At 46.7% G+C, this 27,755-nt stretch overlaps 1 protein-coding gene across 5 annotated transcripts; it reads left to right on the top strand.

Moving 5' to 3' along the window:
• Positions 1-1,993: 1,993 nt before the first annotated feature.
• On the top strand, positions 1,994-19,329 carry SFR1 (SWI5 dependent homologous recombination repair protein 1). 5 transcript variants are annotated; one of them, XM_040437572.1, is made up of 5 exons: positions 1,994-2,049; positions 9,427-9,528; positions 15,518-15,886; positions 18,043-18,248; positions 18,351-19,329. In XM_040437572.1, exons 2-4 carry the CDS (start codon positions 9,448-9,450, stop codon positions 18,229-18,231), a joined length of 639 nt encoding a protein of 212 aa, XP_040293506.1. In that variant the 5' UTR covers positions 1,994-2,049; positions 9,427-9,447; the 3' UTR covers positions 18,232-18,248; positions 18,351-19,329. The 5 variants fall into 5 exon arrangements, with proteins under 5 accessions (XP_040293506.1, XP_040293507.1, XP_040293502.1 ...); XM_040437573.1 differs by having other exon boundaries at positions 18,374-19,329; XM_040437568.1 differs by having other exon boundaries at positions 18,043-19,328.
• Positions 19,330-27,755: the final 8,426 nt, after the last annotated feature.

The following is a 27,755-nucleotide window of genomic DNA, read 5'->3' on the forward strand; positions in this document are numbered from 1 at the left end:
GTAAGCCTCACAAAGTGACTTCAGACCTGAACTGGTCCTTAAAAAGTGGGTTTTGGAAATTTTCCGAAAAATTTCAAGATTTGCTTCCATACTTCTAAGCCTTCTAACGTCCCCAAAAAATTAAATTAAATTTTTTAAATGATCCAAACATGAAGTAGACATATGGGGAATGTAAAGTAATTACTATTTTTGAAGGTATTACTATCTATTATCAAAGTAGAGAAATTAAAATTTGCTAATTTTTCCAAATTTTTGGTAAATTTGGCATTTTTTTATGAATAAAAATGTGTTTTTTTTTTACTTATTTTTTACCACTGTCATGAAGTACAATATGTGATGAGAAAACAATCTCAGAATGGCCTGTATAAGTAAAAGCGTTTTAAAGTTATCACCACATAAAGTGACACATGTCAGATTTTCTAAAAATGGTCTGGGCAGAAAGGTGAAAACAGGCCCGGGGTTGTAAGGGGTTAAGACCCAATAACATTTTCCCCCTTTGTGTTCATAACTTTTTCATTTTTTCTTTAAATTTTTTTATTTTTATTTTGCGGGATTAGTTGTAGGTTTTTAGGAACCATTTTCGGGTATATACTGTGTATTAAATAACTTTTATTATTTTATTTTTAGGGGGGGAAGATTAAAAAACAGCAATTTTTACATTATTTTGCGGAATATTTTTACGATGTTCACTGTGTGGTAAAAATAATGTCATTTTATTATGTGGGTCCGTACACTGATTATAATACCACATTTCTATATATTTTTTACTATTTTTTCTCAGAGCCCCCACACGGTAGTTATGCCCCCTTAGAGCCCCCACACAGTAGTTATGCCCCCTTAGAGCCCCCACACAGTAGTTATGCCCCCTTAGAGCCCCCACACAGTAGTTATACCTCTCACTACCTCTTAGAGCCCCCACACAGTAGTTATACCTCTCACTACCTCTTAGAGCCCCCACACAGTAATTATACCTCTCAGAACCCCCACCCAGTAGTTATGCCCCCTTAGTACCCCCACACAGTAGTTATACCTCTCACTACCTCTTAGAGCCCCCACGCAGCAGTTATACCTCTCAGAGACCCCACACAGTAGTTATGCCCCCTTAGAGCCCCCACACAGTAGTTATGCCACCTTAGAGCCCCCACACAGTAGTTATGCCCCCTCAGAGCCCCCACACAGTAGTTATGCCCCCTTAGAGACCCCACATAGTAGTTATAGCTCTTAGAGCCCCCATACAGTAGTTATACCTCCCAGAGCCCCCACACAGTAGTTATGCCCCTCAGATCCCCCACACAGTAGTTATGCCCCTTAGAACCCCCACACAGTAGTTATACCTCTCAGAGCTCCCACACGGTAGTTATGCCCCCTTAGAGCCCCCACACAGTAGTTATGCCCCCTTAGAGCCCCCACACAGTAGTTATGCCCCCTTAGAGCCCCCACACAGTAGTTATACCTCTTAGAGCCCCCACACAGTAGTTATACCTCTTAGTGCCCTCCTTACAGTAGTTATATCTCTCAGAGCCCCCACACAGTAGTTATGCCCCCTTAGAGCCCCCACACAGTAGTTATGCCCCCTTAGAGCCCCCACGCAGTAGTTATACCTCTTAGAGCCCCCACACAGTAGTTATGCCCCCTTAGAGCCCCCACACAGTAGTTATACCTCTTAGAGCCCCCACATAGTAGTTACACCTCTTAGATCCCCCACACAGTAATTATACCTCTTAGAGCCCTCCTTACAGTAGTTACACCTCTTAGAGCCCTCCTTACAGTAGTTACACCTCTTAGAGCCCTCCTTACAGTAGTGCTGCTCATGTACTGTAGTTAATAAAATAGAAAATCCACCCAGCCCCGAGATGATTTGCCCGGAATAGCAAGAAATCTCATCCTCCAATCAGGTGTCCGGTCACATGCAGGCAAAAAAACTTTGGATTCTACTCAGTGATTGGCTAATCTGGCACTCCTGCATTGTGATAGGCTGTCGCTGATGGGTGGGCGGGGCTTATGATGGTGGGCGTTTTGATGGACAGCGCTGATAGGCTGCAGTATCCGGTCAGTAATAGTATCAGGGGAGCCGTCGCCGCCGCCGCCGCTTGTGTGAAGGTGGGGGAGCCGGGCTGCCGCCGCCGGGCTACTAGCGGGGGTTGTAGAGTCAGTCAGGTTTCACCTGGGATTAGCTAGGCTCGCGCTGGGCTCTGTGGTACTTGTAGTACCGCGGGTGCTGGGGATATTTGCTACTTACAATGTTAGCGTTTTACTCTTAAAGGGACCCGCACAAATCTTCACTTCATTCTCTTTTATTGGTCATTTCAGAGAGAGGCGGAGTCTAATAGGTCAGTGCCAGCAAGTCCAACACATCTCCTTAACCACTTAAGGACCACAGGTTTATACCCCCCTAAAGACCAGGCCCTTTTTTACAAATCGGCACTACACTACTTTCACCGTTTATTGCTCGGTCATGCAACTTACCACCCAAATGAATTTTACCTCCTTTTCTTCTCACTAATAGAGCTTTCATTTGGTGGTATTTCATTGCTGCTGACATTTTTACTTTTTTTTGTTATTAATCGAAATTTAACGATTTTTTTGCAAAAAAATGACATTTTTCACTTTCAGTTGTAAAATTTTGCAAAAAAAACGAGATCCATATAGAAATTTTGCTCTAAATTTATAGTTCTACATGTCTTTGATAAAAAAAAAATGTTTGGGTAAAAAAAAAATGGTTTGGGTAAAAGTTATAGCGTTTACAAACTATGGTACAAAAATGTGAATTTCCGCTTTTTGAAGCAGCTCTGACTTTCTGAGCACCTGTCATGTTTCCTGAGGTTCTACAATGGCCAGACAGTACAAACACCCCACAAATGACCCCATTTCTGAAAGTACACACCCTAAGGTATTCGCTGATGGGCATAGTGAGTTCATAGAACTTTTTATTTTTTGTCACAAGTTAGCGGAAAATGATGATTTTTTTTTATTTTTTTTTTTTTCCTACAAAGTCTCATATTCCACTAACTTGTGACAAAAAATAAAAACTTCTATGAACTCACTATGCCCATCACGAAATACCTTGGGGTCTCTTCTTTCCAAAATGGGGTCACTTGTGGGGTAGTTATACTGCCCTGGCATTCTAGGGGCCCGAATGTGTGGTAAGGAGTTTGAAATCAAATTCTGTAAAAAATGACCTGTGAAATCCGAAAGGTGCTCTTTGGAATATGGGCCCCTTTGCCCACCTAGGCTGCAAAAAAGTGTCACACATCTGGTATCTACGTACTCAGGAGAAGTTGAGGAATGTGTTTTGGGGTGTCATTTTACATATACCCATGCTGGGTGAGATAAATATCTTGGTCAAATGCCAACTTTGTATAAAAAAATGGGAAAAGTTGTCTTTTGCCAAGATATTTCTCTCACCCAGCATGGGTATATGTAAAATGACACCCCAAAACACATTCCCCACCTTCTCCTGAGTACGGCAATACCAGATGTGTGACACTTTTTTGCAGCCTAGGTGGGCAAAGGGGCCCATATTCCAAAGAGCACCTTTCGGATTTCACAGGTCATTTTTTACAGAATTTGATTTCAAACTCCTTACCACACATTCGGGCCCCTAGAATGCCAGGGCAGTATAACTACCCCACAAGTGACCCCATTTTGGAAAGAAGAGACCCCAAGGTATTCCGTGAGGGGCATGGCAAGTTCCTAGAATTTTTTATTTTTTGTCACAAGTTAGTGGAAAATGAGACTTTGTATGAAAAAAAAAAAAAAAAAAAAAAAAACAGCATTTTCCACTAACTTGTGACAAAAAATAAAAAATTCTAGGAACTTGCCATGCCCCTCACGGAATACCTTGGGGTGTCTTCTTTCCAAAATGGGGTCACTTGTGGGGTAGTTATACTGCCCTGGCATTTTCCAGGGGCCCTAATGTGTGGTAAGTAGGTAAATGACCTGTGAAATCCTAAAGGTGCTCTTTGGAATATGGGCCCCTTTGCCCACCTAGGCTGCAAAAAAGTGTCACACATGTGGTATCGCCGTATTCAGGAGAAGTTGGGGAATGTGTTTTGGGGTGTCATTTTACATATACCCTTGCTGGGTGAGAGAAATATCTTGGCAAAAGACAACTTTTACCATTTTTTTATACAAAGTTGGCATTTGACCAAGATATTTCTCTCACCCAGCATGGGTATATGTAAAATGACACCCCAAAACACATTCCCCAACTTCTCCTGAGTACGGCGATACCAGATGTGTGACACTTTATTGCAGCCTAGATGCGCAAAGGTGCCCAAATTCCTTTTAGGAGGGCATTTTTAGACATTTGGATACCAGACTTCTTCTCACGCTTTGGGGCCCCTAGAATGCCAGGGCAGTATAAATACCCCACATGTGACCCCATTTTGGAAAGAAGACACCCCAAGGTATTCAATGAGGGGCATGGCGAGTTCATAGAAATTTTTTTTTTTTTGGCCCAAGTTAGCGGAAATTGATATTTTTAATTTTTTTTCTCACAAAGTCTCCCGTTCCGCTAACTTGGGACAAAAATTTCAATCTTTCATGGACTCAATATGCCCCTCACGGAATACCTGGGGGTGTCTTCTTTCCGAAATGGGGTCACATGTGGGGTATTTATACTGCCCTGGCATTCTAGGGGCCCTAAAGCGTGAGAAGAAGTCTGGAATATAAATGTCTAAAAAATTTTACGCATTTGGTTTCCGTGAGGGGTATGGTGAGTTCATGTGAGATTTTATTTTTTGACACAAGTTAGTGGAATATGAGACTTTGTAAGAAAAAAAAAATAATAATTCCGCTAACTTGGGCCAAAAAAATGTCTGGAGCCTTACAGGGGGGTGATCAATGACAGGGGGGTGATCAATGACAGGGGGAGTGATCAATGACAGGGGGAGTGATCAATGACAGGGGGGGGTGATCAATGACAGGGGGGTGATCAGGGAGTCTATATGGGGTGATAACCACAGTCATTGATCACGCCCGTGTAAGGCTTCATTCAGACGTCCGGATGCGTTTTGCGGATCCGATCCATCTATCAGTGCATCCGTAAAAATCATGCGGACATCTGAATGGAGCTTTACAGGGGGGTAATCAATGACAGGGGGGTGATCAGGGAGTCTATATGGGGTGATCACCACAGTCATTGATCATGCCCCTGTAAGGCTTCATTCAGACGTCCGGATGCGTTTTGCGGATCCGATCCATCTATCAGTGGATCCGTAAAAATCATGCGGACGTCTGAATGGAGCTTTACAGGGGGGTAATCAATGACAGGGGGGTAATCAATGACAGGGGGGTGATCAGGGAGTCTATATGGGGTGATCACCACAGTCATTGATCACGCCCCTGTAAGGCTTCATTCAGACGTCCGGATGCGTTTTGCGGATCCGATCCATCTATCAGTGGATCCGTAAAAATCATGCGGACATCTGAATGGAGCTTTACAGGGGGGTGATCAATGACAGGGGTGTAATCAATGACAGGGGGGTATTCAGGGAGTCTATATGGGGTGATAACCACAGTCATTGATCATGCCCCTGTAAGGCTTCATTCAGACGTCCGGATGCGTTTTGCGGATCCGATCCATCTATCAGTGCATCCGTAAAAATCATGCGGACATCTGAATGGAGCTTTACAGGGGGGTGATCAGGGAGTCTATATGGGGTGATCACCACAGTCATTGATCATGCCCCTGTAAGGCTTCATTCAGACGTCCGGATGCGTTTTGCGGATCCGATCCATCTATCAGTGGATCCGTAAAAATCATGCGGACGTCTGAATGGAGCTTTACAGGGGGGTAATCAATGACAGGGGGGTAATCAATGACAGGGGGGTGATCAGGGAGTCTATATGGGGTGATCACCACAGTCATTGATCACGCCCCTGTAAGGCTTCATTCAGACGTCCGGATGCGTTTTGCGGATCCGATCCATCTATCAGTGGATCCGTAAAAATCATGCGGACGTCTGAATGGAGCTTTACAGGGGGGTGATCAATGACAGGGGGGTGATCAGGGAGTCTATATGGGGTGATCAGGGGTTAATAAGGGGTTAATAAGTGACGGGGGGGGGGGGTGTAGTGTAGTGTAGTGGTGCTTGGTGGTACTTTACTGAGCTACCTGTGTCCTCTGGTGGTCGATCCAAACAAAGGGGACCACCAGAGGACCAGGTAGCAGGTATATTAGACGCTGTTATCAAAACAGCGTCTAATATACCTGTTAGGGGTTAAAAAAAACACATCTCCAGCCTGCCAGCGAACGATCGCCGCTGGCAGGCTGGAGATCAACTCTCTTACCTTCCGTTCCTGTGAGCGCGCGCGCCTGTGTGCGCGCGTTCACAGGAAATCTCGGCTCACGCGAGATGACGCCTATTGGCGTTAGCGTAGCCTGGGGGAGCCGCCGCAATGACGCCTTTCGGCGTTACAGTTGCGGGAAGTGGTTAAAGGGCTGGTTCACATGGTGCAGTTTTTCAGTTTCAATCTGCAGACCCCTATAAACCACGTTACCTGCTGTCTACCATTGAAAACAGTGGGCGGTAGATGAACTGCTGCTGATCAGTGAACGTGGCCTGAGGATGCTTTCACTTGGGTTTTCGGTGGTTTTTCTGCACTTTTGTGTTTTTAGTGGTTTTTTTTTTTTCCGTATTGGAGGAAGACACACTGGCCCAGATTTTCTAATGTGTCTGCGCCAAAGATCTGTCTAAAAAGTGGCGCCTCTAGGTCTTCTACACCTAGGGGAAGCGGCTTAGTGGCAATGGATGGAGCCTTAGATGCACCACTTGGTGCCAACATCGCGCCACAGTTCTGACATAAAATTCTGACTCCGTAAGCCAATCAGTAGCTGGTACAGAGTCGGAGTAATGGTCCGTTCACACGTCCGTAGTTCTGGGTCTGCATCTGTCCCACAATTCTGCACAACGGGCGGACCCGTTAATTTCAATGGGGCTGCAAAAGATGCACCGTGTACTGTCCGCATCTGTTTCTCCGTTCCGCGACCCTGCAAAAAAGGTAGAGCACGTCCTATTCTTGTCCGCGATCGCAGACAGGAATAGGCATTTCTATCATAGGGCTCCGCAAAATGTGGAACGCGCACAGCCGGTATCCGTGTTTTGCGGATCCACAATACACTTACGGATGTGTGAATGGGTCTGTCCCTGCACCAGATTTATCCTCCAGCCTGACCCCTGTAATAGATCTGGTGCAGGTCTGGGCCGCCGGTCTAAATTCACGCCATCTACAGGATTAGTAGTTTCCTGTCAGTACAGGAGACCCTGAGCTAAGGTGCTGTGCAGTGACGTACAATATGTACATAGAGAAGTAAGGGCCCCACAGCAAGGATCACACCAGGCCCCACAGCAAGGATCACACCAGGCCCCACAGCAAGGATCACACCAGGCCCCACAGCAAGGATCACACCAGGCCCCACAGCAAGGATCACACCAGGCCCCACAGCAAGGATCAAACCAGGCCCCACAGCAAGGATCAAACCAGGCCCCACAGCAAGGATCAAACCAGGCCCCCCACACAGGACAGAAGGGTTTCTGCCTAAACCCTTTTCAGTGACCCTTGGGCCATTTCTCCACTAAAAGTTGTTCCGTTAGAGCAGGTATGCTCAACCTGCGGCCCTCCAGCTGCTGTAAAACTACAACTCCCACAATGCCCTGCTGATAGCTGTAGGCTGTTCGGGCATGCTGGGAGTTGTAGTTTTGCAACAGCTGGAGGGCCGCAGGTTGAGCATGCCTGCATTAGAGGGTAGAGTGCTGACCAACTAAGGGCTCATGCACACGACTGTATGTATTTTGCGGTCTGCAAAAAAATAGAGCCGCAAAAAATACGAATGACGGCCGTGTGCATTCCGTATTTTTCGGAACGGAACAGCTGGCCCCTAATAGAACAGTCCTATCCTTGTCTGTAATGCGGACAATATTAGCACATGTTCTATTTTTTTTGCAGAACGGAAATACAGAAATGGAATGCACACGGAGTAACTTGCGTTTTTTTGCGGACCCATTGAAATTAATGGTTCCGTATGCGGTCCGCAAAAAAACTGAACGGACACAGAAAGAAAATACGTTTGTGTGCAGGAGGCCTAAGACTGGGCCCCCTCTTGCCCTGGGCCCCCTAGCAGTTGCATGGTCTGCCGCTATGGTAGTTACACCCCTGCTGCTGTGCCAGGCTTTATGGAGCGGGCACAGGTAGGGGCAGCGATGTGCTTCCGCCAGGACTGACCCTGCCGCCTGTTCCTGTAATAAGCGCAACAGTCTTCCTGCAGCACATTGCGAAAATACATTTTAGGGATTTTAGGAAAGTTTACTTAACCTTTAATAAACCTCATCCGCTCTCTGCAGACACTTTCCACAAGAAAATTCTCCTCATGTCAATTTATGGTGCAAATGTCACCCTCGTGCACACGACCGTTGGATTTTTTGCAGTCCGCAAATTGGTGATCCACAAAACATGGATAGCGGCCATGTGCATACTGCGTTTTATGGAACGTCCGACCCATCGTAGAACAGTCCTCTCCTTGTTCATAGTGCGGACAAGAATAGGACATGTTCTATATTTTTGGGGGGCCGTGGAACAGACATACGGATGCAGAGAGCGCACACTGTGCTGTCCGCATCTTTTGTGTCCCCGGTGAAGTGAATGACATAGGTCTGCCGCGGATTTCAATCCCAAGGCGTTCCAAGCCTCAAAAAACCAATCAAATGCGGACTAACAATATTTTTGTGTGCATGAGTCCTAATGCAGGGACTGAAATCCGCGGCAGACCTATGTCATTTGCGTGAGGTTTTCCACAACAAAACCTCTGGTGAGGGTTTTTCTGCTGCAGATCTCCGGAAAATCAGCCAAACGTGACCAGCCTGTTTTGGGCCTTACTGACCAAGCGTTTTTCTTCCTTTTTTCATAGTCTCGTTCCGAGAGCTATAACTTTTTTATTTTTCCGTCTATATATCTTTATGAGGACTTGTTTTTTGCAATTTTTTTTATTGGAAAGCGTATTTTTTTTTTAGGGAATTTTTTATTTAATGTGTTTGTTTTTTTTTTTCTTGTTTTTTTACCACTTAATAGTCCCACAAGGGGACTATAACAGGCAGTATTTTAATAGCAATGCTATTTTAACATTGACCAGCAGGCCGCGCCAGAGAGGCGCTGCCTGCTGGAAATGACTGTAGCTGGGACCAGGGCCTACATCGGAAGCCAGGTAGCCTTCAAACACATCTGCACCCCACAATTGCACACCCCTGCCTGAGGTTCTACTGAACCTTCATGACCATAGGGACCTGTGGGGTTCTTAGCTCGGACCCGCTGTAGAGGCTGTGTAAACCCCTGACCTGTACTGCCATGAACTGTGGCTCCAGTTTTCTGTCTCTGAGAGGATGGCCCTTTCTTGATTGTTTTCTCCTCTTTGTATGTGTGTTCTCACAGGAAAGCTTTTATTAAGCAGAAATGGACAACCCTCCCACGTGTTCCCCATCTCCGCTATATATGGCTTCCCCGGATCCTCCGAACAACATATCAGCTAATAAAGTAAGAGTGTATATAAGAAGTCTAGATCCGGGGTCAGCAACCTCGGGAACTCCTGCTCTTGACTACTCCCAGCATGCACACTTGCTCAGAACTCTCATAGGAGTGAAGGGAGCATGCTGGGAGTTGTAGTTTCACAACAGCTGGAGTGCCGGAGGTTGCTGACCCGTGGTCTGGGGTTGTCCAACTTTTGCAAAACTCCAGCTGTCAGCACATCGTGATTCGTGACAGCCTGCTGCTGAGTTCATTAGCAGCGGATCAGAAGGTTTTATTATTCTGTCAGTGCTGGAATTCAAAGCCTTAAAGGGACACTGACAGGGCCAATAAGCATATTGAGGTATATATATGGCAGTACAGGTCTTATAATGGGTATTACAATCATCTAAGTATCCCCCCTGTCCACATTATACATACAGTAAACTTAAGTTTTATAACCTGCTCCAACGGTCTTCAATCTGCCCAAGGGGCGGCGTTTCACCTCTCTTGCGCCCAGCCAGCCTCCCCCAACTGCCGCTTTGAAGCGCCGCCCAGCTCATGAATATTCAGTTTGCTGGGCGGCTTCTGCGGTCCCCGCTCTGAAGCGCTGCGCTTAACAGTGCCCTGCGCATGCGCCGGATCTTGTGAAGTCGGGGACAGTAAGCGCCGCCCAGCGAAGTGAATATTGATGAGCTGGGCGGCGCTTCAAAGCGGCAGTTGGGGGAGGCTGGCTGGGCGCAAGAGAGGTGAAACGCCGCCCCTTGGGCAGATTGAAGACCGTTGGAGCAGGTTATAAAACTTAAGTTTACTGTATGTATAATGTGGACAGGGGGGATACTTAGATGATTGTAATACCCATTATAAGACCTGTACTCTCATATATATACCTCAATATGCTTATTGGCCCTGTCAGTGTCCCTTTAAAAGGGGTTTTTCCAAGATTTGATCGGTGGGGGTCTGACACCCGTGAACCCTGCTGATCAGCTGTTTTGAGAAGGCAGCCGTGCTCCTGTAAGCTTCGGTCCCTTCTCGTAGCTTACCAAGTACAGCGCCGTACATTGTACATTCTATGGGGCTGATCTGCACCTAGTCCATGTGACCGATGAACGTGTTGTCACTGACCTAGGAAAAGCTGAGAGAAGGCCACGGCGCTACTGCGAGGGGTCCTGGGTGTCGGACCCCAACCGATCAGATACTAATGACCTATCCTGAGGATAGTCTGCAAAAAAAGGGGGTTAGTCAGCACCTCCCAGTGCGCAGGTGCACGTCGCCATGGCAAAGACCTAGAGGAAAAAAAGAGACAATGCAGCAGCACCCTGCAAATCAGATAAAGTACAATAATGCCAAAAATTATAGTGCTAATGCTACGCTTATTTATAAAGTGAGATGCTTGGCCAATGCATTTTGTACAAAACCATCTGAGCCCGTCTGCCTGTGGATCCAACACTCCCTGAACTTTATGGTGGTCGTTATGGCGCATAACAGGTAGTATTTAGTGTTAGGACCCGTCTAACAGAGATCGCCTTGACGTTCGGCAGACGGGCTCAGATGGTTTTGTACAAAATGCTTTGGCCAAGCATCTCACTTTATAAATAAGCCTAGCATTAGCACTATAATTTTTGGCATTATTGTACTTTATCTGATTTGCAGGGTGCTGCTGCATTGTCTCTTTTTTTCCTCTATCCTGAAGATAGGTCATCAGTAAAAAAAAAAAACTCGGCTCACATCCCACTCTCACTCTTCACTGCAGAAGATGGAATCAAGACAGGCCCATAGACTTTCTATTGAACCCGTCTCTTGCAGAGAGGCGAGAGAGAGTTTGTGAGTGCTTCTTGCTCTTGCGATCGGTGAGGGTCTCAGCACTCTGATCCCACCAATAAAAACCTTTCACTGGTCTCTGCTGCCAGTCTCTGACTGCAGAGGTGACCTCAGTGGTGTCCACTGCCGCAGTTACATGTAGGGTGGCCAGACGTCTGGTTTTAGGCCGGACAGTCCAGTTTTCAGGTTCCCTGTCCTCCATCCGGCGCAGAGCCTGGACGGACACAGGGATGTCCACCCTTGCCTGGACAGACACAGGGATGTCCACCCTTGCAGTAGCTCACACTCAGACAGAAGCATTGCGCTGTCTGAGTGTGAGCTGCAGCAACTGACTGAGGATACTTTCACACTTGCCATAAAGTTTTCCGGTATTAAGTTCCGTCCTAGGGGCTCAATACCGGAAAAACCTGATCAGTTTTATCCTAATGCATTCTGAACGGAGAGCAATCAGTTCAGTATGCATCAGGATGTCTTCGGTTCAGTCACTCTAAGGCCCCTTTCACACGGGTGAGAATTCCGTGCGGGTGCACGAGTAATGTTTTTCGAGCATCACTTGTGCTTTGCGATGCGATTTTCACGGATGGTTGCTAAGGAGACGAGGGATGAGCGACCGGGGACCCCATTTACTTTATTATTTTCCATTAGAACATGGTTAAAATGGAAAATAATAGTATTCTTTAATACAGAATGCAAAGTCAAATGTCAATTGAGGGTTAAAAAAATAATACAGACATAACTCACCTCATCCACTTGATCACGCAGCCGGCATCGTCTTCTTTGTTCTTCTTGAAGGACCTGCAAAAGGACCTTCGCTGACGCCTGGTGAGTGCGATGACGTCAGCAAAGGTCTTTTTGTAGGTCCTTCAAGAAGAACAAAGAAGACGATGCCGGCTGCGTGATCAAGTGGATGAAGTGAGTTATGTCTGTATTATTTTTTAACCCTCAATTGACATTATACTTAGCATTCTGTATTAAAGGGATTCTGTCACCAGATTTAGACGATGGGCTGGCAGACAGATGCGAGCGCTGCCTGTCAATCAGGACTTGGAGGGAGGTGACAAAGGTGGGAGAACGGAGCATCTAGGAGCAGGAACAACACCCCCCCCCCCCCCCCACCCCCTGCTCCTAGAGGCTAATTAGCATATTATAAAGGTTAGATTTCTGGCGTAACGGGGGCATAGATAAAAGTAGGAAAAGGCTCGTTAGGTTTAGCCGACATTAGCACATCGCTAATGTCAGCTAGCTTAATAGGGTTAAATCTGGTGACAGAATTCCTTTAAAGAATGCTACTATTTTCCCTTATAACTAGGTTATAATGGAAAATAATAAAATCTACAGAACACCGAACCTGAACTTCAGTGAAGAAGTCCGGGTCTGGGTACTACATTCAGTTTTTTCTCATGCGCGTGCAAAAAAATGAACAACGGAACGCAATCGCAGTCAAAACTGACTGAAATTGCGTGCCTACTCACACAATTTTCCCTAAACGCATCCGGCCCTCATCCGTGACACCCGTGTGAAGGGGGCCTAAGGGTACTTTCACACTTGCGTTGTGAGGATCCGGCAGGCAGTTCCATTGCAGGAACTGCCTGCCGGATCCGGAAATCCGTATGCAAACAGATATCATTTGTGGACGGATGCGCATCAGTCTGACAAATGCATTGAAATACCGGATCCGTCTCTCCGGTGTTATCCGGAAAAACTGATCCAGTATTTATTATTTTCACATTTTTAAAGGTCTGCGCATGCGCAGACCGGATCCGTCAATGAAGCAATTTTAATTCCGGATCCGGCACTAATACATTTAAATGGAAATGAATGCCATACCTCGCAGCCTGCCTGCAGACATATGATTTATATCCTCTGATGCTCTTAAGTGCCACATCCAGGGCCTCCATGATAACCGCCTGACCAGCACCAGTTCAAATAGAAATGTTTTTTTAGTGTTTAATGCTTTTTACATGTACATTTTGTCTTTCCTGTCCCTCGATAATTATGAAGTTGCCTCTTTTATGATGTATGATGAGCAGTTACCAAGAGGTCAGTGGAAGGATAAGGATCCTGTAGACTGCTTTGCCATCGATTCTTACTTAAAGGGGTTATCCAAGATCTATAATGCCCCCCACATGCCTGGGCCCCTCACAGAGGTCGTACTTGCCTCGCTCCCCGGCACTTGCGTCGCTTCTGAAGCCGGCACGGCCACAGCTGCATCTTCCTGTCGCGTGGATGAAAACATCCATCGTCATGTGAGGGACCCGGGCATATAGGAGGGGGGGGTGGGGGGCAATATAGATCTTGGATAACCCCTTTAAGATCAATAGCTCAGCCAGTCTTTCCACCTGTGGGCAGAATCGAGTCTCTACCGACAGCACTGGTCGTGGATATTGCCTTGCTCTGAGCCACGGTTTGAGAGGACCCGATCCTCCGCACATTTTTGTGTTTATCGCTCATAAAACATGTTAAAAACATATGTTCCCGATCCCTGGGGGAAGGACAGGGGGCACAAACGATTGCCGCACTCTGATAAATGAGATTGACTAAACATGTAGGTATCTGTGTAATGTGGGTACATCTATATACACGTTTTTATGTCATCTGCCTGAGAATTTCCCTGATGAGTCACATTTACTGCCTGATTCTGTACCGATATAATCACCTTGTTTTTCTTTTTTTTTTTTTTTTTTTTTTTGGGGGGGGTCGATGAGGTAGACACGGTATGTCACATGGTCCTTTAGGCAGAATGTAATGTAGAAGTATTCAGTAAGACGCATGGACGCAGTCCCTCATCTGCTATACATTACAACATACTTGTTATAGAGAAGTCACAAGAAATTGAACCCCAGAATTTTTTCATTTACTTAAGCCTGATTCACACATCAGTATTTGGTCAGTGATTTCCATCAGTGACTGTAAGGCAAAACCCGGATTGGAGCCTCCACAGAGAGACGGTATAAGGATAACATCTGCAGCTGTTCTTTGGTTTGGCTTAAAATCACTGATGGAAATCACTGACTGAACACTGAGGAGTGAATAAGGCATTAGTATCCACTTACCTCAGGAGCGCACAATAGATACTGGGGATCTTAGTAGCCAATTAGACTTCTCCTGGAGCTCACTTAAAGGGAACATGTCACCTGGTTTGGAGCCACCTGCCCATGACAAACCCATCTGTCCACAGAAAGAATAGTAAATGAAAATGGAACTCACCTGGAGAAGAGCCCGAGACCGTTCTCCAGCGCCATCGGGCGCATGTGCGCCACGCTGCTGAAGCTGAGGACGGCACACATCGTTTCGCGGCACATGTCTGAAGCGCAAGGTGAACTGTACGGTCCTCACCTTCATCAGCGCAGTTCGCATGTGCCCCAATCCGCTGGAGAAGAGTCCTTGTCTCCTCTCTCAGTAAGTTTGATATTATTTTTTACTATTTTTTTTGCAGGGACGGATAGGTTTGTTATGGGCAGGTTTGGGACCCTAAACCCCAGCTGCAGAAAGTCATGCTGGTGGTTTAGTGGCCCCCAAACAGGAGACAGGTTCCATTTAAAGGTATATTGCCATCACCTTATGTTCAGTAGGGGGCTGACCACTCGGACCCACATGATCCTGAGAATGGGTTTAGTACTGCCACCCATTTAAAATTCTTCCTGTAAAGCGGCACCTCAGCCATCCACTGGATAATAAAGGGACTCGGTGCTTCTCCTTCATTCTCAGAATCGGTGGGGTTTGCAGAGGTCAGATCCTCCACCGATCGTGTTTGCTCTATAAGATGGGAAAAGTCCTTTAAAAAAAGGGGTCGTCTCATCTGAAATGGGGGCATATCGCTAGGACCCCCTAAAGTGGTGGAGGGCTCACTGTGCATGGGCAGCCACCCTCCATTCATTTCTATGGGGCCGCTGAAAATAGCCGAGCAAGCTTGATCGGCTATTTCGGTCGGGCCCATAGAAATGAATGGGAGCGGTGGCCGGTCATGCACAGTGAGCCCTCCACCACTTTCGGGGGTCCTAGCGATATGCCCCCATTTCAGATGAGATGACCCCTTTTTTTAAAGGACTTTTCCCATCTTATAGAGCAAACACGATCGGTGGAGGATCTGACCTCTGCAAACCCCACCGATTCTGAGGAATCTTATAATATAGGATATTAGAAGCCCAGGCAGCTCCAGACTGGAAATAATGTGACTATTGAATTTCTGTTTCAATAGCCCATGAGTGCGACGCTTCGAGAGCGCCTGAAGAAGTGTCGGAGAACTTTTAGCTCCACGTGTACAGTGGCCAAGAGGCTGAAAGTTGACGGAGATGAGAGTGACTTTACTGCACAATGTCCCAGTGATTCTTCTCCCTCCAAAGACTCCGAGAATAACGCTGTGGAGGCAGGACCCATATGTGGCCTCCTCATTCCTGGGCATGTAGAAGACCGAATGACAATGGAAGCTTCTCCTTCCAAGCAAGATACTTCTGCTAGTAACAACTACCAAGAAATGCTGCAGGAGAAAAAGAGACTGCTGAAGCAAGTACAGGAGAAGGAAGAACATCTCCGAAGATTGAAGATGGTTAAACTGTATAGATCTAAGGTAAAATCAGTCCAACCTATGATTGTCTATGGCCACACGTCAAAACCTGAGGCAGAAAAATCTGTAGCAGATTAGTAGCTGAAAATAGGTCGTTTTTTGGGGGCAGATTTGTAATTTGGTGATGGTTTTAGAGGAGTTTTTACAAGCATTTTAAAAGAGTTTTTGGTTGAGGATTTTGAAAGAGCTTTTAGAAGCGTTTTTCGAATCTATCCCTTGGGTGGGGTAATTTCGAAGCATGTTTTGGTGCCCGAATCGCTGCTAAAAACGCTTGTAAAGCCACTTCTAGAACTGCTAACATTTGTTTTTGCTTCCCCATTGACTTCAATGCAAAAACCACTGTCAGTCGATTTCTAAGAAGTAACATGCCACTTCAGAAGTGGATATTAATTTAGCGGCGGGAACAGTCAATGGAAAGTTATTGGTGCCATCAGTGAAATCTGTGGCGGATTTTAATTGTGAGAACATAGCCATTGTGTAAAATCCATAACTGGTTACATATTGTCCGACAGCTGGGCAGCTGTGGGGGCTTCTAGTAGTTAGGGGGTTTGGAGGGGAAAATTGGAAGTTTCCATTTGCTAGTTAATAGGTGAGAGATCTAGTCAAAGTTTCTCTCAAAGTGATCACCAGCTGTAATTTTGACATGTTCACTTACCCAAAACGGCATAGCTGATGATCTTGCAACTACCATATTTTTTGCTCTATATGGCCTCATGCACACGACCGTTGTGTGCACCCGTGGCCGTTGTGGCGTTTTCCGTTTTTTTTCGCAGACCCATTGACTTTCAATGGGTCCGTGGAAAAATCTGAAAATGCACCGTTTTGCAGCCGCATCCGTGATCCGTGTTTCCTGGCCGTGAAAAAAATATGACCTGTCCTATTTTTTTCACGGCCAACGGTTCACGGACCCATTCAAGTCAATGGGTCCGTGAAAGAACACGGATGCACACAAGATTGGCATCCGTGGCCGTAGGTTACTTTCATACAGACGGATCTGTCTGCATAAAAGCATTTTCAGAGCTGAGTTTTCACTTCGTGAAAACTCAAATCCGACAGTATATTCTAACATAGAGGCGTTCCCATTGTGATGGGGAAGCTTCAAGTTAAAATATACCATCGGATTGGAGAAAACTCTGATCCTATGGTATATTAACTCCTGACTTTACATTGAAAGTCAATGGGGGACGGATCCGTTTGAAATTGCACCATATTGTGTCAACGTCAAACGGATCCGTCCACATTGACTTGCATTGTAATTCAGAACAGATCCGTTTGGCTCCGCACGGCCAGGCGGACACCAAAACGACTGTTTTTTCATGTTCGTGGATCCTCCAAAAATCAAGGAAGACCCACGGACGAAAAAACGGTCACGGATCACGGACCCCGTTTTTGCGGACCGTAAATAAAAACGGTCGTGTGCATGAGGCCTAAGACACATCTAACCATAAGACTCACCTTGGTTTTAGAGGAGTAAAATAAAAAAGAAGAAATTTTTCATCAGACCTCAGATCATACAAAAAAACTTACCTCTGGTGCTCCAGACTGTGCGGCCATTTAGGAGATCAGCGCATTTTTCTTGCTGTGGTTAGGCGCACTACGTACTTATGTACACTGGAGAAGACCAGGGAGCGGTGAGCAATACCGGCATCAGCTATATTTCGTGGTCCTACTGTACTAATGAGTGCTTCCATAATTGAAGTGCTCATTAGTATTTTCCTTATAAGATGCACTGACTTTCCCTCTCCCCCCCCCCACTTTTGGATGAAAAAATTTGTCTTATAAAAAAACGTAAAATACGGCATGTTTTATGTGTGTATTTTGGGCTCTGGGGTGTCCTGGAGAAAATAGAATTTGTGGAGGAAGTCCGAATTACTTAATTTGGTACTATCGTCAATGTAATCTATAGTAGGTGGTTCCAAGTCACAGTCCTTGCCTTGGTGGTGACGCATGACAGATCAGTAAAGAGTGAACAGGGTTCATGACGACACCTTTACTGTCCCCCTTTGGTTAAAATTGTGTGAAGTTCGTTACCTCCCCACCCTCTGATCACTCACTGCCGTACTTGTTTGTTAATCTGACATGCAGACTAGTACGTGAATGTATAACTTTTAAAAAAAAAATTTTTTTTAAGTATTACATTTCTATTTTTTCTCACTTAGAACAATCTGACGGAGCTCCAGTCTCTGATAGACAAGTGGAGGGAAAGTAGCCAGCTCTTACTACACGAGATCCAAAGAGCATTGTCTTCAGAGAACAAGAAGATCAGTTTAACGCAGCTAATAGAAAACTGTGGCCTGGATGAGAAGTTGCTGCGCTACAGCAGAGCTGAGGAGGACTTTGATGCGTAGGGCGCAGGAAGGGGAGTGTAAGTTTATTATTTTTATTGGGTCTCGGTAGTTTCCTTGAATAAAAAAACAAAAAAAACACTTAGACATCCCCTTTAATCACATATTAAACTGTTCTACAGCTTTGTGTTTCAATCCATTGCAGTTTTCAAGATCTCTGCTTGATGTCAGTGTTTGGAATAATCTTGTCGTCCAAAGGATGAAAGCCTGCTTGGGTGTCAGTGCGTGGCTCTTCAAAGTACAGAGATTGGCTACGACTGTGCATTTGTCTCTGATGAAGGCAGACCAGGCTGTTTCCATACATCCTTCATAGAGTTGTATGAAAGCAGGGTGCTGCCATTCCATACACGTCCTCCCCACCAAGACGGAATTCTAGCAATAGGTAACCCACTTATGTAACATTCTTTGCCTATTCTGGTGGGTAGGTGATTAATGTTGACAGCTGGAATATCCCAGCTGTCTGAAAGGTCTCTGGTGCTCACGCAGTGTTTACTAGGTGCAACTCCTGCAGTTTTAGTAGTGCTGTGTCTGGTGCTATAGTTCACCACATCTTTGTCCCTTTCACGTGAATATGACTGAGCTGAAAAACCAAACACAACCACTGCAAAAACTAAGTCGCTGTGCTGTACAGTGTAAGCAATGAAGGGCGCCTTAAAGCAGGTGATCGGCAGGGGTGCCAAGAGTCGAAAGAACACAGATCCAATATTGTTGGCTGCTCCTAAGGATAACATCTCTATTAATGGGCATCTGTCACCAGATTTGTACCCATGACACCGGCTGACCTGTTACATGTGCGCTTGGCAGCTGAAGGCGTCTGTGTTGGTCCCATGTTCATATGTGTATGCATTACTGAGAAAAATGATGTTTTAATATATGCAAATGAGCCTCTAGGAGCAACGGGGGCGTTACCATTACACCTAGAGACTCTGCTCTCTCTGCAACTGCTGCACCCTCTGCACTTTGACAGCGGCAGGTGTGAAGGCATTTTCACTGCCTGTCCCTGTCAATCAAAGTGCAACGAGGAAAAGTCTCAGATTGCACCACAAATAACATTTATAACGAAATCTGCGCCAGAAATACGCCTACTATAGACGTATTTCTGGATAGTAAATGACCCCCTTCATTTTTCTCAGCAATGCGGGCACATATGAATATGGGACCAACACAGATGCCTTCAGCTGCCAAGCGCACATTTAAAGGGCATCTGTCAGCAGATTTGTACCTATGACGCTGGCTGACCTGTTACATGTGCGCTTGGCAGCTGAAGACGTCTGTGTTGGTCCCATGTTCATATGTGTCCACATTACTAAGAAAAATAACGGGGGCATTGCCTCTACTCCTAGAGGCTCAGTTCTCTCTGCAACTGCTGCGCCCTCTGCACTTTGATTGACAGGGTCAGGCAGTGTAAATGGGATGACAGCTGGCCCTGACAACGTCCCCGTTGCTCCTAGGGGCTCATTTGCAAATATTACAACTTCATTTTTCTCAGCAATGCGGACACATATGAACATGGGTCCAGTGCAGTCTTCAGCTGCCAAGCGCACATGTAACAGGTCAGCCAGTGTCATAGGTGCAAATCTGCTGACAGACGCCCTTTAAAGAACTGGAAAACCACTTTAAGTTGCCTAAGGTTAGTTTCAGATGAGCGTTGTTACTGTGGGAAATGCACTCCGTGTGGGAGCTGTATTTCCCGTTATGGACAGCAGCGTCATAATGATTAATAATGTTGTGAATTCCTACCTGGCTGTAAGTCCTAATGCCGTTACCACAGTTCAGTAGACTCACGGCCAGGTAGGAATTCACAACATCATAAATGATTATGACGCAGCCAAATCTACTCCAGATGAGCAGTGTCCATAACACGAAATACAGCTCCCACACGGAGTGACCACGCTCACCTGAAACTATGGGGCAGATTGATGCTCTCAGAGCCGGGCAGTAAGCAGATTGGTAATGTATTTATCTATGGACTGAATTCTATGCCACAATGTTAGAAGTGCCTGTAACAGGTCTGGCTGAAATAAATGGTTCCTGTTTTGAAATCTTTTTTTGCTACTTTGTCTTATTGTCTTGTTGCAAGTCATTTGGTGACTGCCCTATCCTCATCCATGTCCCTTGGACTGTTCCTGTTTTGTGCTGTTCATGCGTTGCTCTCACTGCGGCAAGGGATGGAGTGTGTAATACAGTACATATGACTGCTGTGTTTTTCTTTAAAATTAAAGGGACTCTTTCAAATATGGACAATTTTGAAAAATATTAATCATAAAAAGCAGCCCTGGAGCAAATAGTTTCCCGTAGACCTGTATGAGAGAATATCAAGTTTAAACCAGAGTTTTGCATTCTGACTTAAGGCAAATACTTTCAATGTGTAATCGCATATTTTAATGCATAATAAAGTAATATTTGCCATTTTTGTAATTGCCGTTGTTTTTCAGAGAGACTTACTAAATGTAAATACGCTGCTCACCCTTCTATGAGAAGGACAGTATTCTCAATGTACGTTGCCTCCACTGCTCTCTTGACACTACAGGTAGGTCAGCGATGGGAGCAGTATTTCCTGGACTGAACACTGCTCCTCTGAGGTCAACTCGCAGCATCATAATCCTTTACTGATTCTCAGGTCCCCCCCCCCCCCCCCCCCCCAAATAGTCTCCGCTAGCCATGGCTGGCCTGTAGAAGGAATGAAAAGACAATGTTGTGGTACAAAGGGAAGGGGGAAGTAATTGTAGAGGGACTGAGCACGGGTCGAGGCAGCAGACGAGAACATTGGATAAGGTCGGTTCAATGCCAGATGGAACAGGTATAAATCACACCTTTAGGGCTTATACACACGACCGTATGTATTTTACGGTCCGCAAAAAATACGGATTGTGCATTCCATATTTTGGGGAACGGAACAGCTGGCCCCTAATAGAACAGTCCTATCCTTGTCCATTGTGCGGACAATAATAGGACATGTTCTATTTTTTTGTGTGGAACGGACATACGGAAATGGAATGCACACGGAGTAACTTTTTTATTTTTTGCGGATCCATTGAAATTAATGGTTCCGCATACAGTCTGCAAAAAAAAACAGAACAGACACTGAAGGAAAATACGTTCGTGTGCATGAGCCCTTAGACTTCAGGAAGCTAAAGGACTGAGTGATGGGGAAAGGTCGTTAAGAAACCTAGGTCACTTGGCATTGGCTGAAGTCAGGTTGTCACTCACTGGGCCAGGAGCTGGCCTAAACACACAACCCACAGACTGAGTGACAGGATGCAGAGGGAGACCACAATGCCTGCCAATGGGATAGGTAAGCCAATTTATACATTAAATGTAACTGCAGTAGTAAGCCAGAATGTTATCATTTAAAGGGATTGTCCAGGATTATAAGGGTACGCCCACACGGCACTGTTGTGACATGGACGCATTGCGGTCAGGTACCATGCGGCCATACAGGCTGCTGCAAACTAATGACGACTGCAGTGTTTAGTCAGTCTACAAAGAAAGAATGTGGGTGATTGAGTCAGCACAACCCTGTATGTGGTGCACATCACTATGGCGAAATACATATACAAACGCAAAATACAAATGCGATAGCACTCTGCAACCAGCATTCTGCCCTGACTCTATGCTGGATGAGGCATTGGTGTACATTTTGGCCAAAGCGTAATAAGCCACTCACCACGTCAAGGTCGCCTCTAATGAGTGGTCCCTAACACTATTTCCTACCTGTTTATGGGCCATGACAGCCACACAACCACTACATTGTTAATAGCTGCACAGCACTCAAAATACCTCTCGGCCATTAAAGGAGTTGTCCCACATTTTCACCCAGGCAGCCCCCCTGATGTGAGCATCGGAGCATTTCATGCTTTGATGCTCTCCTTTGCCCTGTGCTGAAATGCGCAGGGAAAGGACTTTTTTTCCAGAGATCCAGTGACGTACCAGGCTCTCCATAGGGACTGCTCGGCAGAGGCTTCGGCCCAGCAGTGAGCCCGGTGACGTCACTGACACTAATGAGCGGGCTTTAGCGCTGCCCCAGCCTGTAAAACGTCTAGGGCAGCGATAAAGCCCCCCCCCCCCCCCCCCCCCCATCAGAGCCGGTGATATTACCGGGAACACTGCTAGGCGGACACTTCTGCCTAGCAGTGTAATGCCCTGTGCGATACAGCGCAGGGCTAAGGAGAGCTGCTCCGATGCTAATATCAGGAGGCCTGCCTGGGTGAAAATGGGGGTATGTCCGGGTTCAACTCTAAACACGGACAAACCTTTTAACAATGCATGCAAATAATGCAATCCTCGTTAGTTTAATTAGGGCCCGCTGTGCCCTGTATGGCCATGCGGTACCTGACCACAGCACGCCCGCATCACACCCACGATGCAACCATGCTATGTGGTTGTACCCTAAAACTGGGCTGTTGTTTTTTTTTCCGAAAACATTGACACACCTGTTTACAAGTTGTGTGTCACGTCCTACCAGCCCCCTTCACTTTAATGGAGCAGAGCTGCAGTACCAGACACAACCCATGGACAAGTGTGGCACTGCTCGTAGAAGAAAGTAGCCATGTGTTTGTTTCTAGACGACCTCTTTAGCTCTGGGGCTTTGTGAACAGAACCAGAAAATGTGTTGCCCTGTGTTAAAAAAATAAATAAAAAATAATCCAATCACTATAAAATACAAGTGTTAAAGGTAGGCGTTCACTGGCTACTTTCACATCGGCGATTTTGTATTCCGGTTTTGAGATCTGGCAGAGGATCTCAAAACCGAGCAAAATGGTTCTGTTTGATTTAATGCATCAGGATGCATCCCGTCCGTTAGGATGCAGTTATATTGAATCGCAATGGAACAACCCGGATCTGGCATTAAAATCATTGTAGGTCAATGGGCGACAGATTTGAATATGAAAAAACGGATTCAGCACCATTGACTTGCATTGTTTTTGGTGCTGGATCCAGTTTGTTCCATTTTGCTGACCAGACACAAAAGCGCACAAACTGGAACTGATACATCCTGAATGGATTTTTCTCCATTCAGAATGCATGGTGACAAAACCGAAGCCGGATCTCAAAACCGGAATATAAAATCGCAGATGTTAAAGTAGCCTTATGCACAAAACTTGAATGAGGCTCAGTTTATTCTACTACTATTGTAATGCTGCAGACAACCACTAGAGGGCCTACACTTTGTTTTCATTTATAGTCATCAGTGTTTTTTTCTGCAGCTAGTATACGGCTACTTTCACACTAGCGTTTTAGTTTTCCGGTATTGAGATCCGTCATAGGGGCTCAATACCGGAAAAAAACGCTTCAGTTTTGTCTCCATTCATTGTCAGTGGGGACTGAACTGAACGGAATGATCCAAAATGCATTCCATTCCGTTCCCAGACTGCAGAGCAACATGTTGTAGTTTGCTTTCCATCCTGGGTTGCGGAGCATGACCCCCAATGCAAGTCAATGGGGACGGATCCGTTTTCTCAGACACAATAGAAAACAGATCCGTCCCTCATTGACTTTCAGTGGAGTTCATGACGGATCCGTCTTGGCTAATGTTAAAGATGATACAACTGGATCCGTTCATAACGGATGCAGATGGTTGTATTATCAGTAACGGAAGCGTTTTTTCCTGAACCCTGCCGGATCCAGTAAAAACACTAGTGTGAAAGTCACCTAACTTTGGTTTTATTTCATTCCACAGTTTTTTTTTTTGATCTGTGCTGTAGATGTAGACCTCTGTGATGGAACCCTTCTTGAGTATGTCGGGAAGCTTGCCAGTCCATGTGATTGTTACCCATCGCCTATATTATCAGCTTGTACCATGTGCGGCCACGTGATGTCACGTATTGTCTGAATCTGGGTAAACAGAGCCCGGCAGGGAGAACCGAAATGGCAGCGCTGGATCTGCCAGGTGAGTACAGCTTCTAGTGTTGTCCCATTTCAAACCAGACAACCCCTTTAAGGCCACCTGCACACATGTGCGGGTGAATGCACATAAAATCGGCACGAATTTCTATGCGGATTTATGTGCGTTTCTGCATCATATCCGCACCAAAATCTGCAATACCTAATTGTGGATTTGATGCGGTTTTGCTTCAAATCTCACCCTTCCATTGGAAAGGGTGAAATCCGCTGCTAAAACCGCAAACATAATTGACCTGCTATTTAATTTAAAATCAGCACAGCAGGACAATTTCCGCACGCAAAAAAATCCGAAAAGTGTACATGAGATTTGTGTGATCTCGTACACTTTGCTGGTACTGTAGTACGCTGCGGTTTTTCTGCACGGGTATCGGAGCGGAAAAACCACGTATTTTGCAACGTGTGCAGGCGGCATAAAGAAGACCCTTGCTTGTACTTGTACCATGAAGCGCCGTCTGCTGGGGAGGAAAGCCTGAGATGGTACACTTAGGGTCCATTCACACGTCCGTAGAATGGGTCCGCATTGCGGAACGGGTGCGGACCCATTCATTCTCTGAGGAGCAGGAATGGATGCGGACAGCACACAGTGTGCTATCCGCATTTCCGGAGCGCGGCTCCCGAAAAAAATAGAACATATCCTAGGCAGTTCTTTGGGGGTGCGAGCCGGGTGTATTGTGGATCCGCAATACACTACGGACGCGTGAATGGACCCTTAGTGCTATTAGTAGCTAAGAAGTTTATCTTAAAACGATTGAATCCCAATGACCAGCCTGATCAATGTTTCTGGACAAGATGAAGGACATTTCTTAAAAAAATAGATATGGTAGAGGGCCAGAGGGTGGAAATATGAAGATACAAGGTTCCGTGGGGTCTCTACATCAAAAAGGTCATGACCAAGGGAGATAAGGAAGGCTTGTGGAGAGAGTACGAATTTAATAAGAAATTGGTAGATTAAAGGGATTTTCTGAGAATAAAATATAGATTTTTTTTTTTGAAGGGGGGGATTCTGACACCCAGCACCCCTGCCAATCAGCTGCCACCTGGCTGGGAACCATTCCACAGCTAGGGCCAGGCAGGATGATGAAGCCAATGCCTTTTCCTGTCTATCAAACTGCGATGGGAGGGGCCGGGCGCATGAAACTGTTTCTGTAACTTCCATAAGTGTTTTTCATGCAGTTTTCACACATGGGAAGAAAAACTGAAGAATAAAACTCAACATCTCCCAGCAGCCAGTAGTGAAAAACGCATTGCATCCGGATGCCTTAAGTTTTTTACACAAACCCCAATCACTTCTACGGAGCCAGGGCTGCGTGAAAAACGCACAATATAGAACGTGCTGAATGGCTCAGGATTCAGTCCTGTCAGGGCCGGACTGGGGATAAAAACCAGCCCTGGAAAAAGTTGCACACCAGCCCCACAGCGTTGCGTCATTATTTACTTGTTTATAAAAGGGGAAAGCATTCATTTTAAAACACGTGTGTAAACACGAATATGAACTTTGCCCCACGATAGCTCTTTTGTAGAACCCCATTGTTCATATTACCGTTTTACTGGCTAGGGCAGCGCTAAATCCGTGTAGTCACGGGGCTTCCTGGCAGCCCCATGGAGAGCCCCAGTACGTCACCAGATCTTCAAAAAATGCCTTTGCCCTGCGTGATTTAGCGCAGGGCAAAGGAGAGCATCAGAGCATGAACTGCTCCAATGCTCAAGTCAGGAAGGCTGCTCTGATCCCGAACAACCCCTTTAATTTATACTCAGATATAGTCCTCCTGTAAGTACCTGCCCCCCCCCCCCCCCTCTTCCTCACCCCCCTTCCCCTTCTGTCCCCCTTGAATGTATGTCAGCAGCAGCACCAGGAGAAGGACTGGAGCTGCAGGCTGCACAGGGACAAGTGAGTGACTGGCAACCCCTTCCTGCTGTCACAGAGTTGCTGGATTCTCCTGGAAAAGTTGTTGAAGTGCAGCTGCCTGGAGGTGGTGGGCTCCAAGCTTCTCACAGCCACTCTGACCACCATGCATGGAGTTTCAGCTGCCTGGAAGTGACCTCCAGGCTTCTATGTATGAAGGCACAGTAGACTGCTGGCAGCTCCTGTACAGAGAGCAGCAAGGGACTCTCCAGGAGTGACATCAGCTGGGCAGATCAGCTTCTAGGATCTGGGCTCCATGGGCCCTCTGTGGCCCTCACATGCTTCTTTATGCATCACAGCAAGGAGATTGGGGCAGTTGACAGCAGGGCTCTGGCTGGAGGTAGCACTTTGTGAAAGGTTGTCACACAGGTTGTCAGGGGCTGGGAGTGGAGAACATCTTGGTGTGTAACCTGGTGTCACTGTGCTGTACCAAGGATCTGCTGGGCATGGTGCCTCCACAGAGGGCAGGGAATCAGATTGACTGAGGAGGGCTTGTACTTTGGAGAAGAATATGTGGCTTTATGAGACAGAGCAGAGGAATCGCACAGAAGAGTGTGTGGATGAGGATCCGTCGTGTCTGCAGGAGCTCTGCCGCTGACATCTCCAAGTGACAGACACTGCTGGACCCCCCTGGCACCCTGCACACAGAGCCTTCCTGTATGTATGGCTGGTGCCAACTTGTGATCAGATCTGACAGTCTGAAGCCAGGAAGCGCTGCCACCCTGTCCCCAGGTCTGCTCTGTGCATGCACCCGGAGCACCTCGCTCTGCCCACTGTGCCCACGCCGGTAATGCCATGCCCCGCAACCAAAGAGGAGGTGATGTGGGAGGCTCTGGATAAAAAGCAGCTTTGGAGGGAAAGGCAGGGACAGGGACCGTTACTACGGCATGAAAGATGTGGAGTCGGGTCGGGGCAACAGGGTGCTGCTGAACTCCAGTAGAGGGGACGGGCTGCTTCTCCTGGGCACCAGTGACACTGGCAGGGGCAGCGGTGTGGGACCGGGAGGTTGCTTGCAGGAGAGCCGCCGGGGAAAGCAGGGAGCTCTCATGAGCTTATTGGGGAAGCCGCTGTCGTACAACAGCAGCCAGAGCTGCTGGAGGAACGTGAAGTACTGGAGGCTGCAGAACTACCTGTGCAATGTGCTGAAGAGACCCCGGGGCTGGGCATTCGTCTACCACGTCTTTGTGTGAGTACCGGAGACCGTGCTTCTGTGTATAATGCACCGCCACTCGCCACATGTGGGCACGGCCCTGGCATCCAATACATATCAGGGAAAGCTATACTGTGCATTATAAGACTGTATGTAAACTAATAGTATACACTACATAACCCTGACAGCCTGCACAGTCACATGTGGGCACAGCCTGGCCCCTTCTTACCCCCAGTTCGGGACTTGCGCCTCGTAGTCCCAGTATTCGCGGCTCCTCAGGCTGTTTACATCGGTGACAGCATACACGCGGACTCTGCTTCCGGTCTGCGGGTCCGGCATAGCTGCTGAGAATCTGGAGGTTAGGCCTCGCAGCCCCGGGCTAGGGAGGCGGCAGGAGGCCACTTGCAGGAAGAGAGGGGGCGGCCACACAGCCAGCCAGGCCGGGCCAGGATCACGGGCTGCCGCTTCAGGGACTGGAAGGGACGAGCCTGCAAATCACAGTGACACCAGGTGGTTGGAGGGAGCAGTGCCGCTCCCACGGAGGCCGGCCGGCCTGCCCAGCTCCACTAC

This window comes from Bufo bufo, chromosome 6, assembly GCF_905171765.1.
Source record: "Bufo bufo chromosome 6, aBufBuf1.1, whole genome shotgun sequence".
NCBI classification, from domain to species: domain Eukaryota; kingdom Metazoa; phylum Chordata; class Amphibia; order Anura; family Bufonidae; genus Bufo; species Bufo bufo.

Coding starts and splice junctions, on each gene's coding strand:
- SFR1 (XM_040437572.1), top strand. CDS start 9,448: ATGGACAACCCTCCCACGTGTTCCCCATCTCCGCTATATATGGCTTCC. Junction 9,529..15,517: donor ACAACATATCAGCTAATAAA/GTAAGAGTGTAT, acceptor CTGTTTCAATAG/CCCATGAGTGCGACGCTTCG. Junction 15,887..18,042: donor TTAAACTGTATAGATCTAAG/GTAAAATCAGTC, acceptor TTTCTCACTTAG/AACAATCTGACGGAGCTCCA.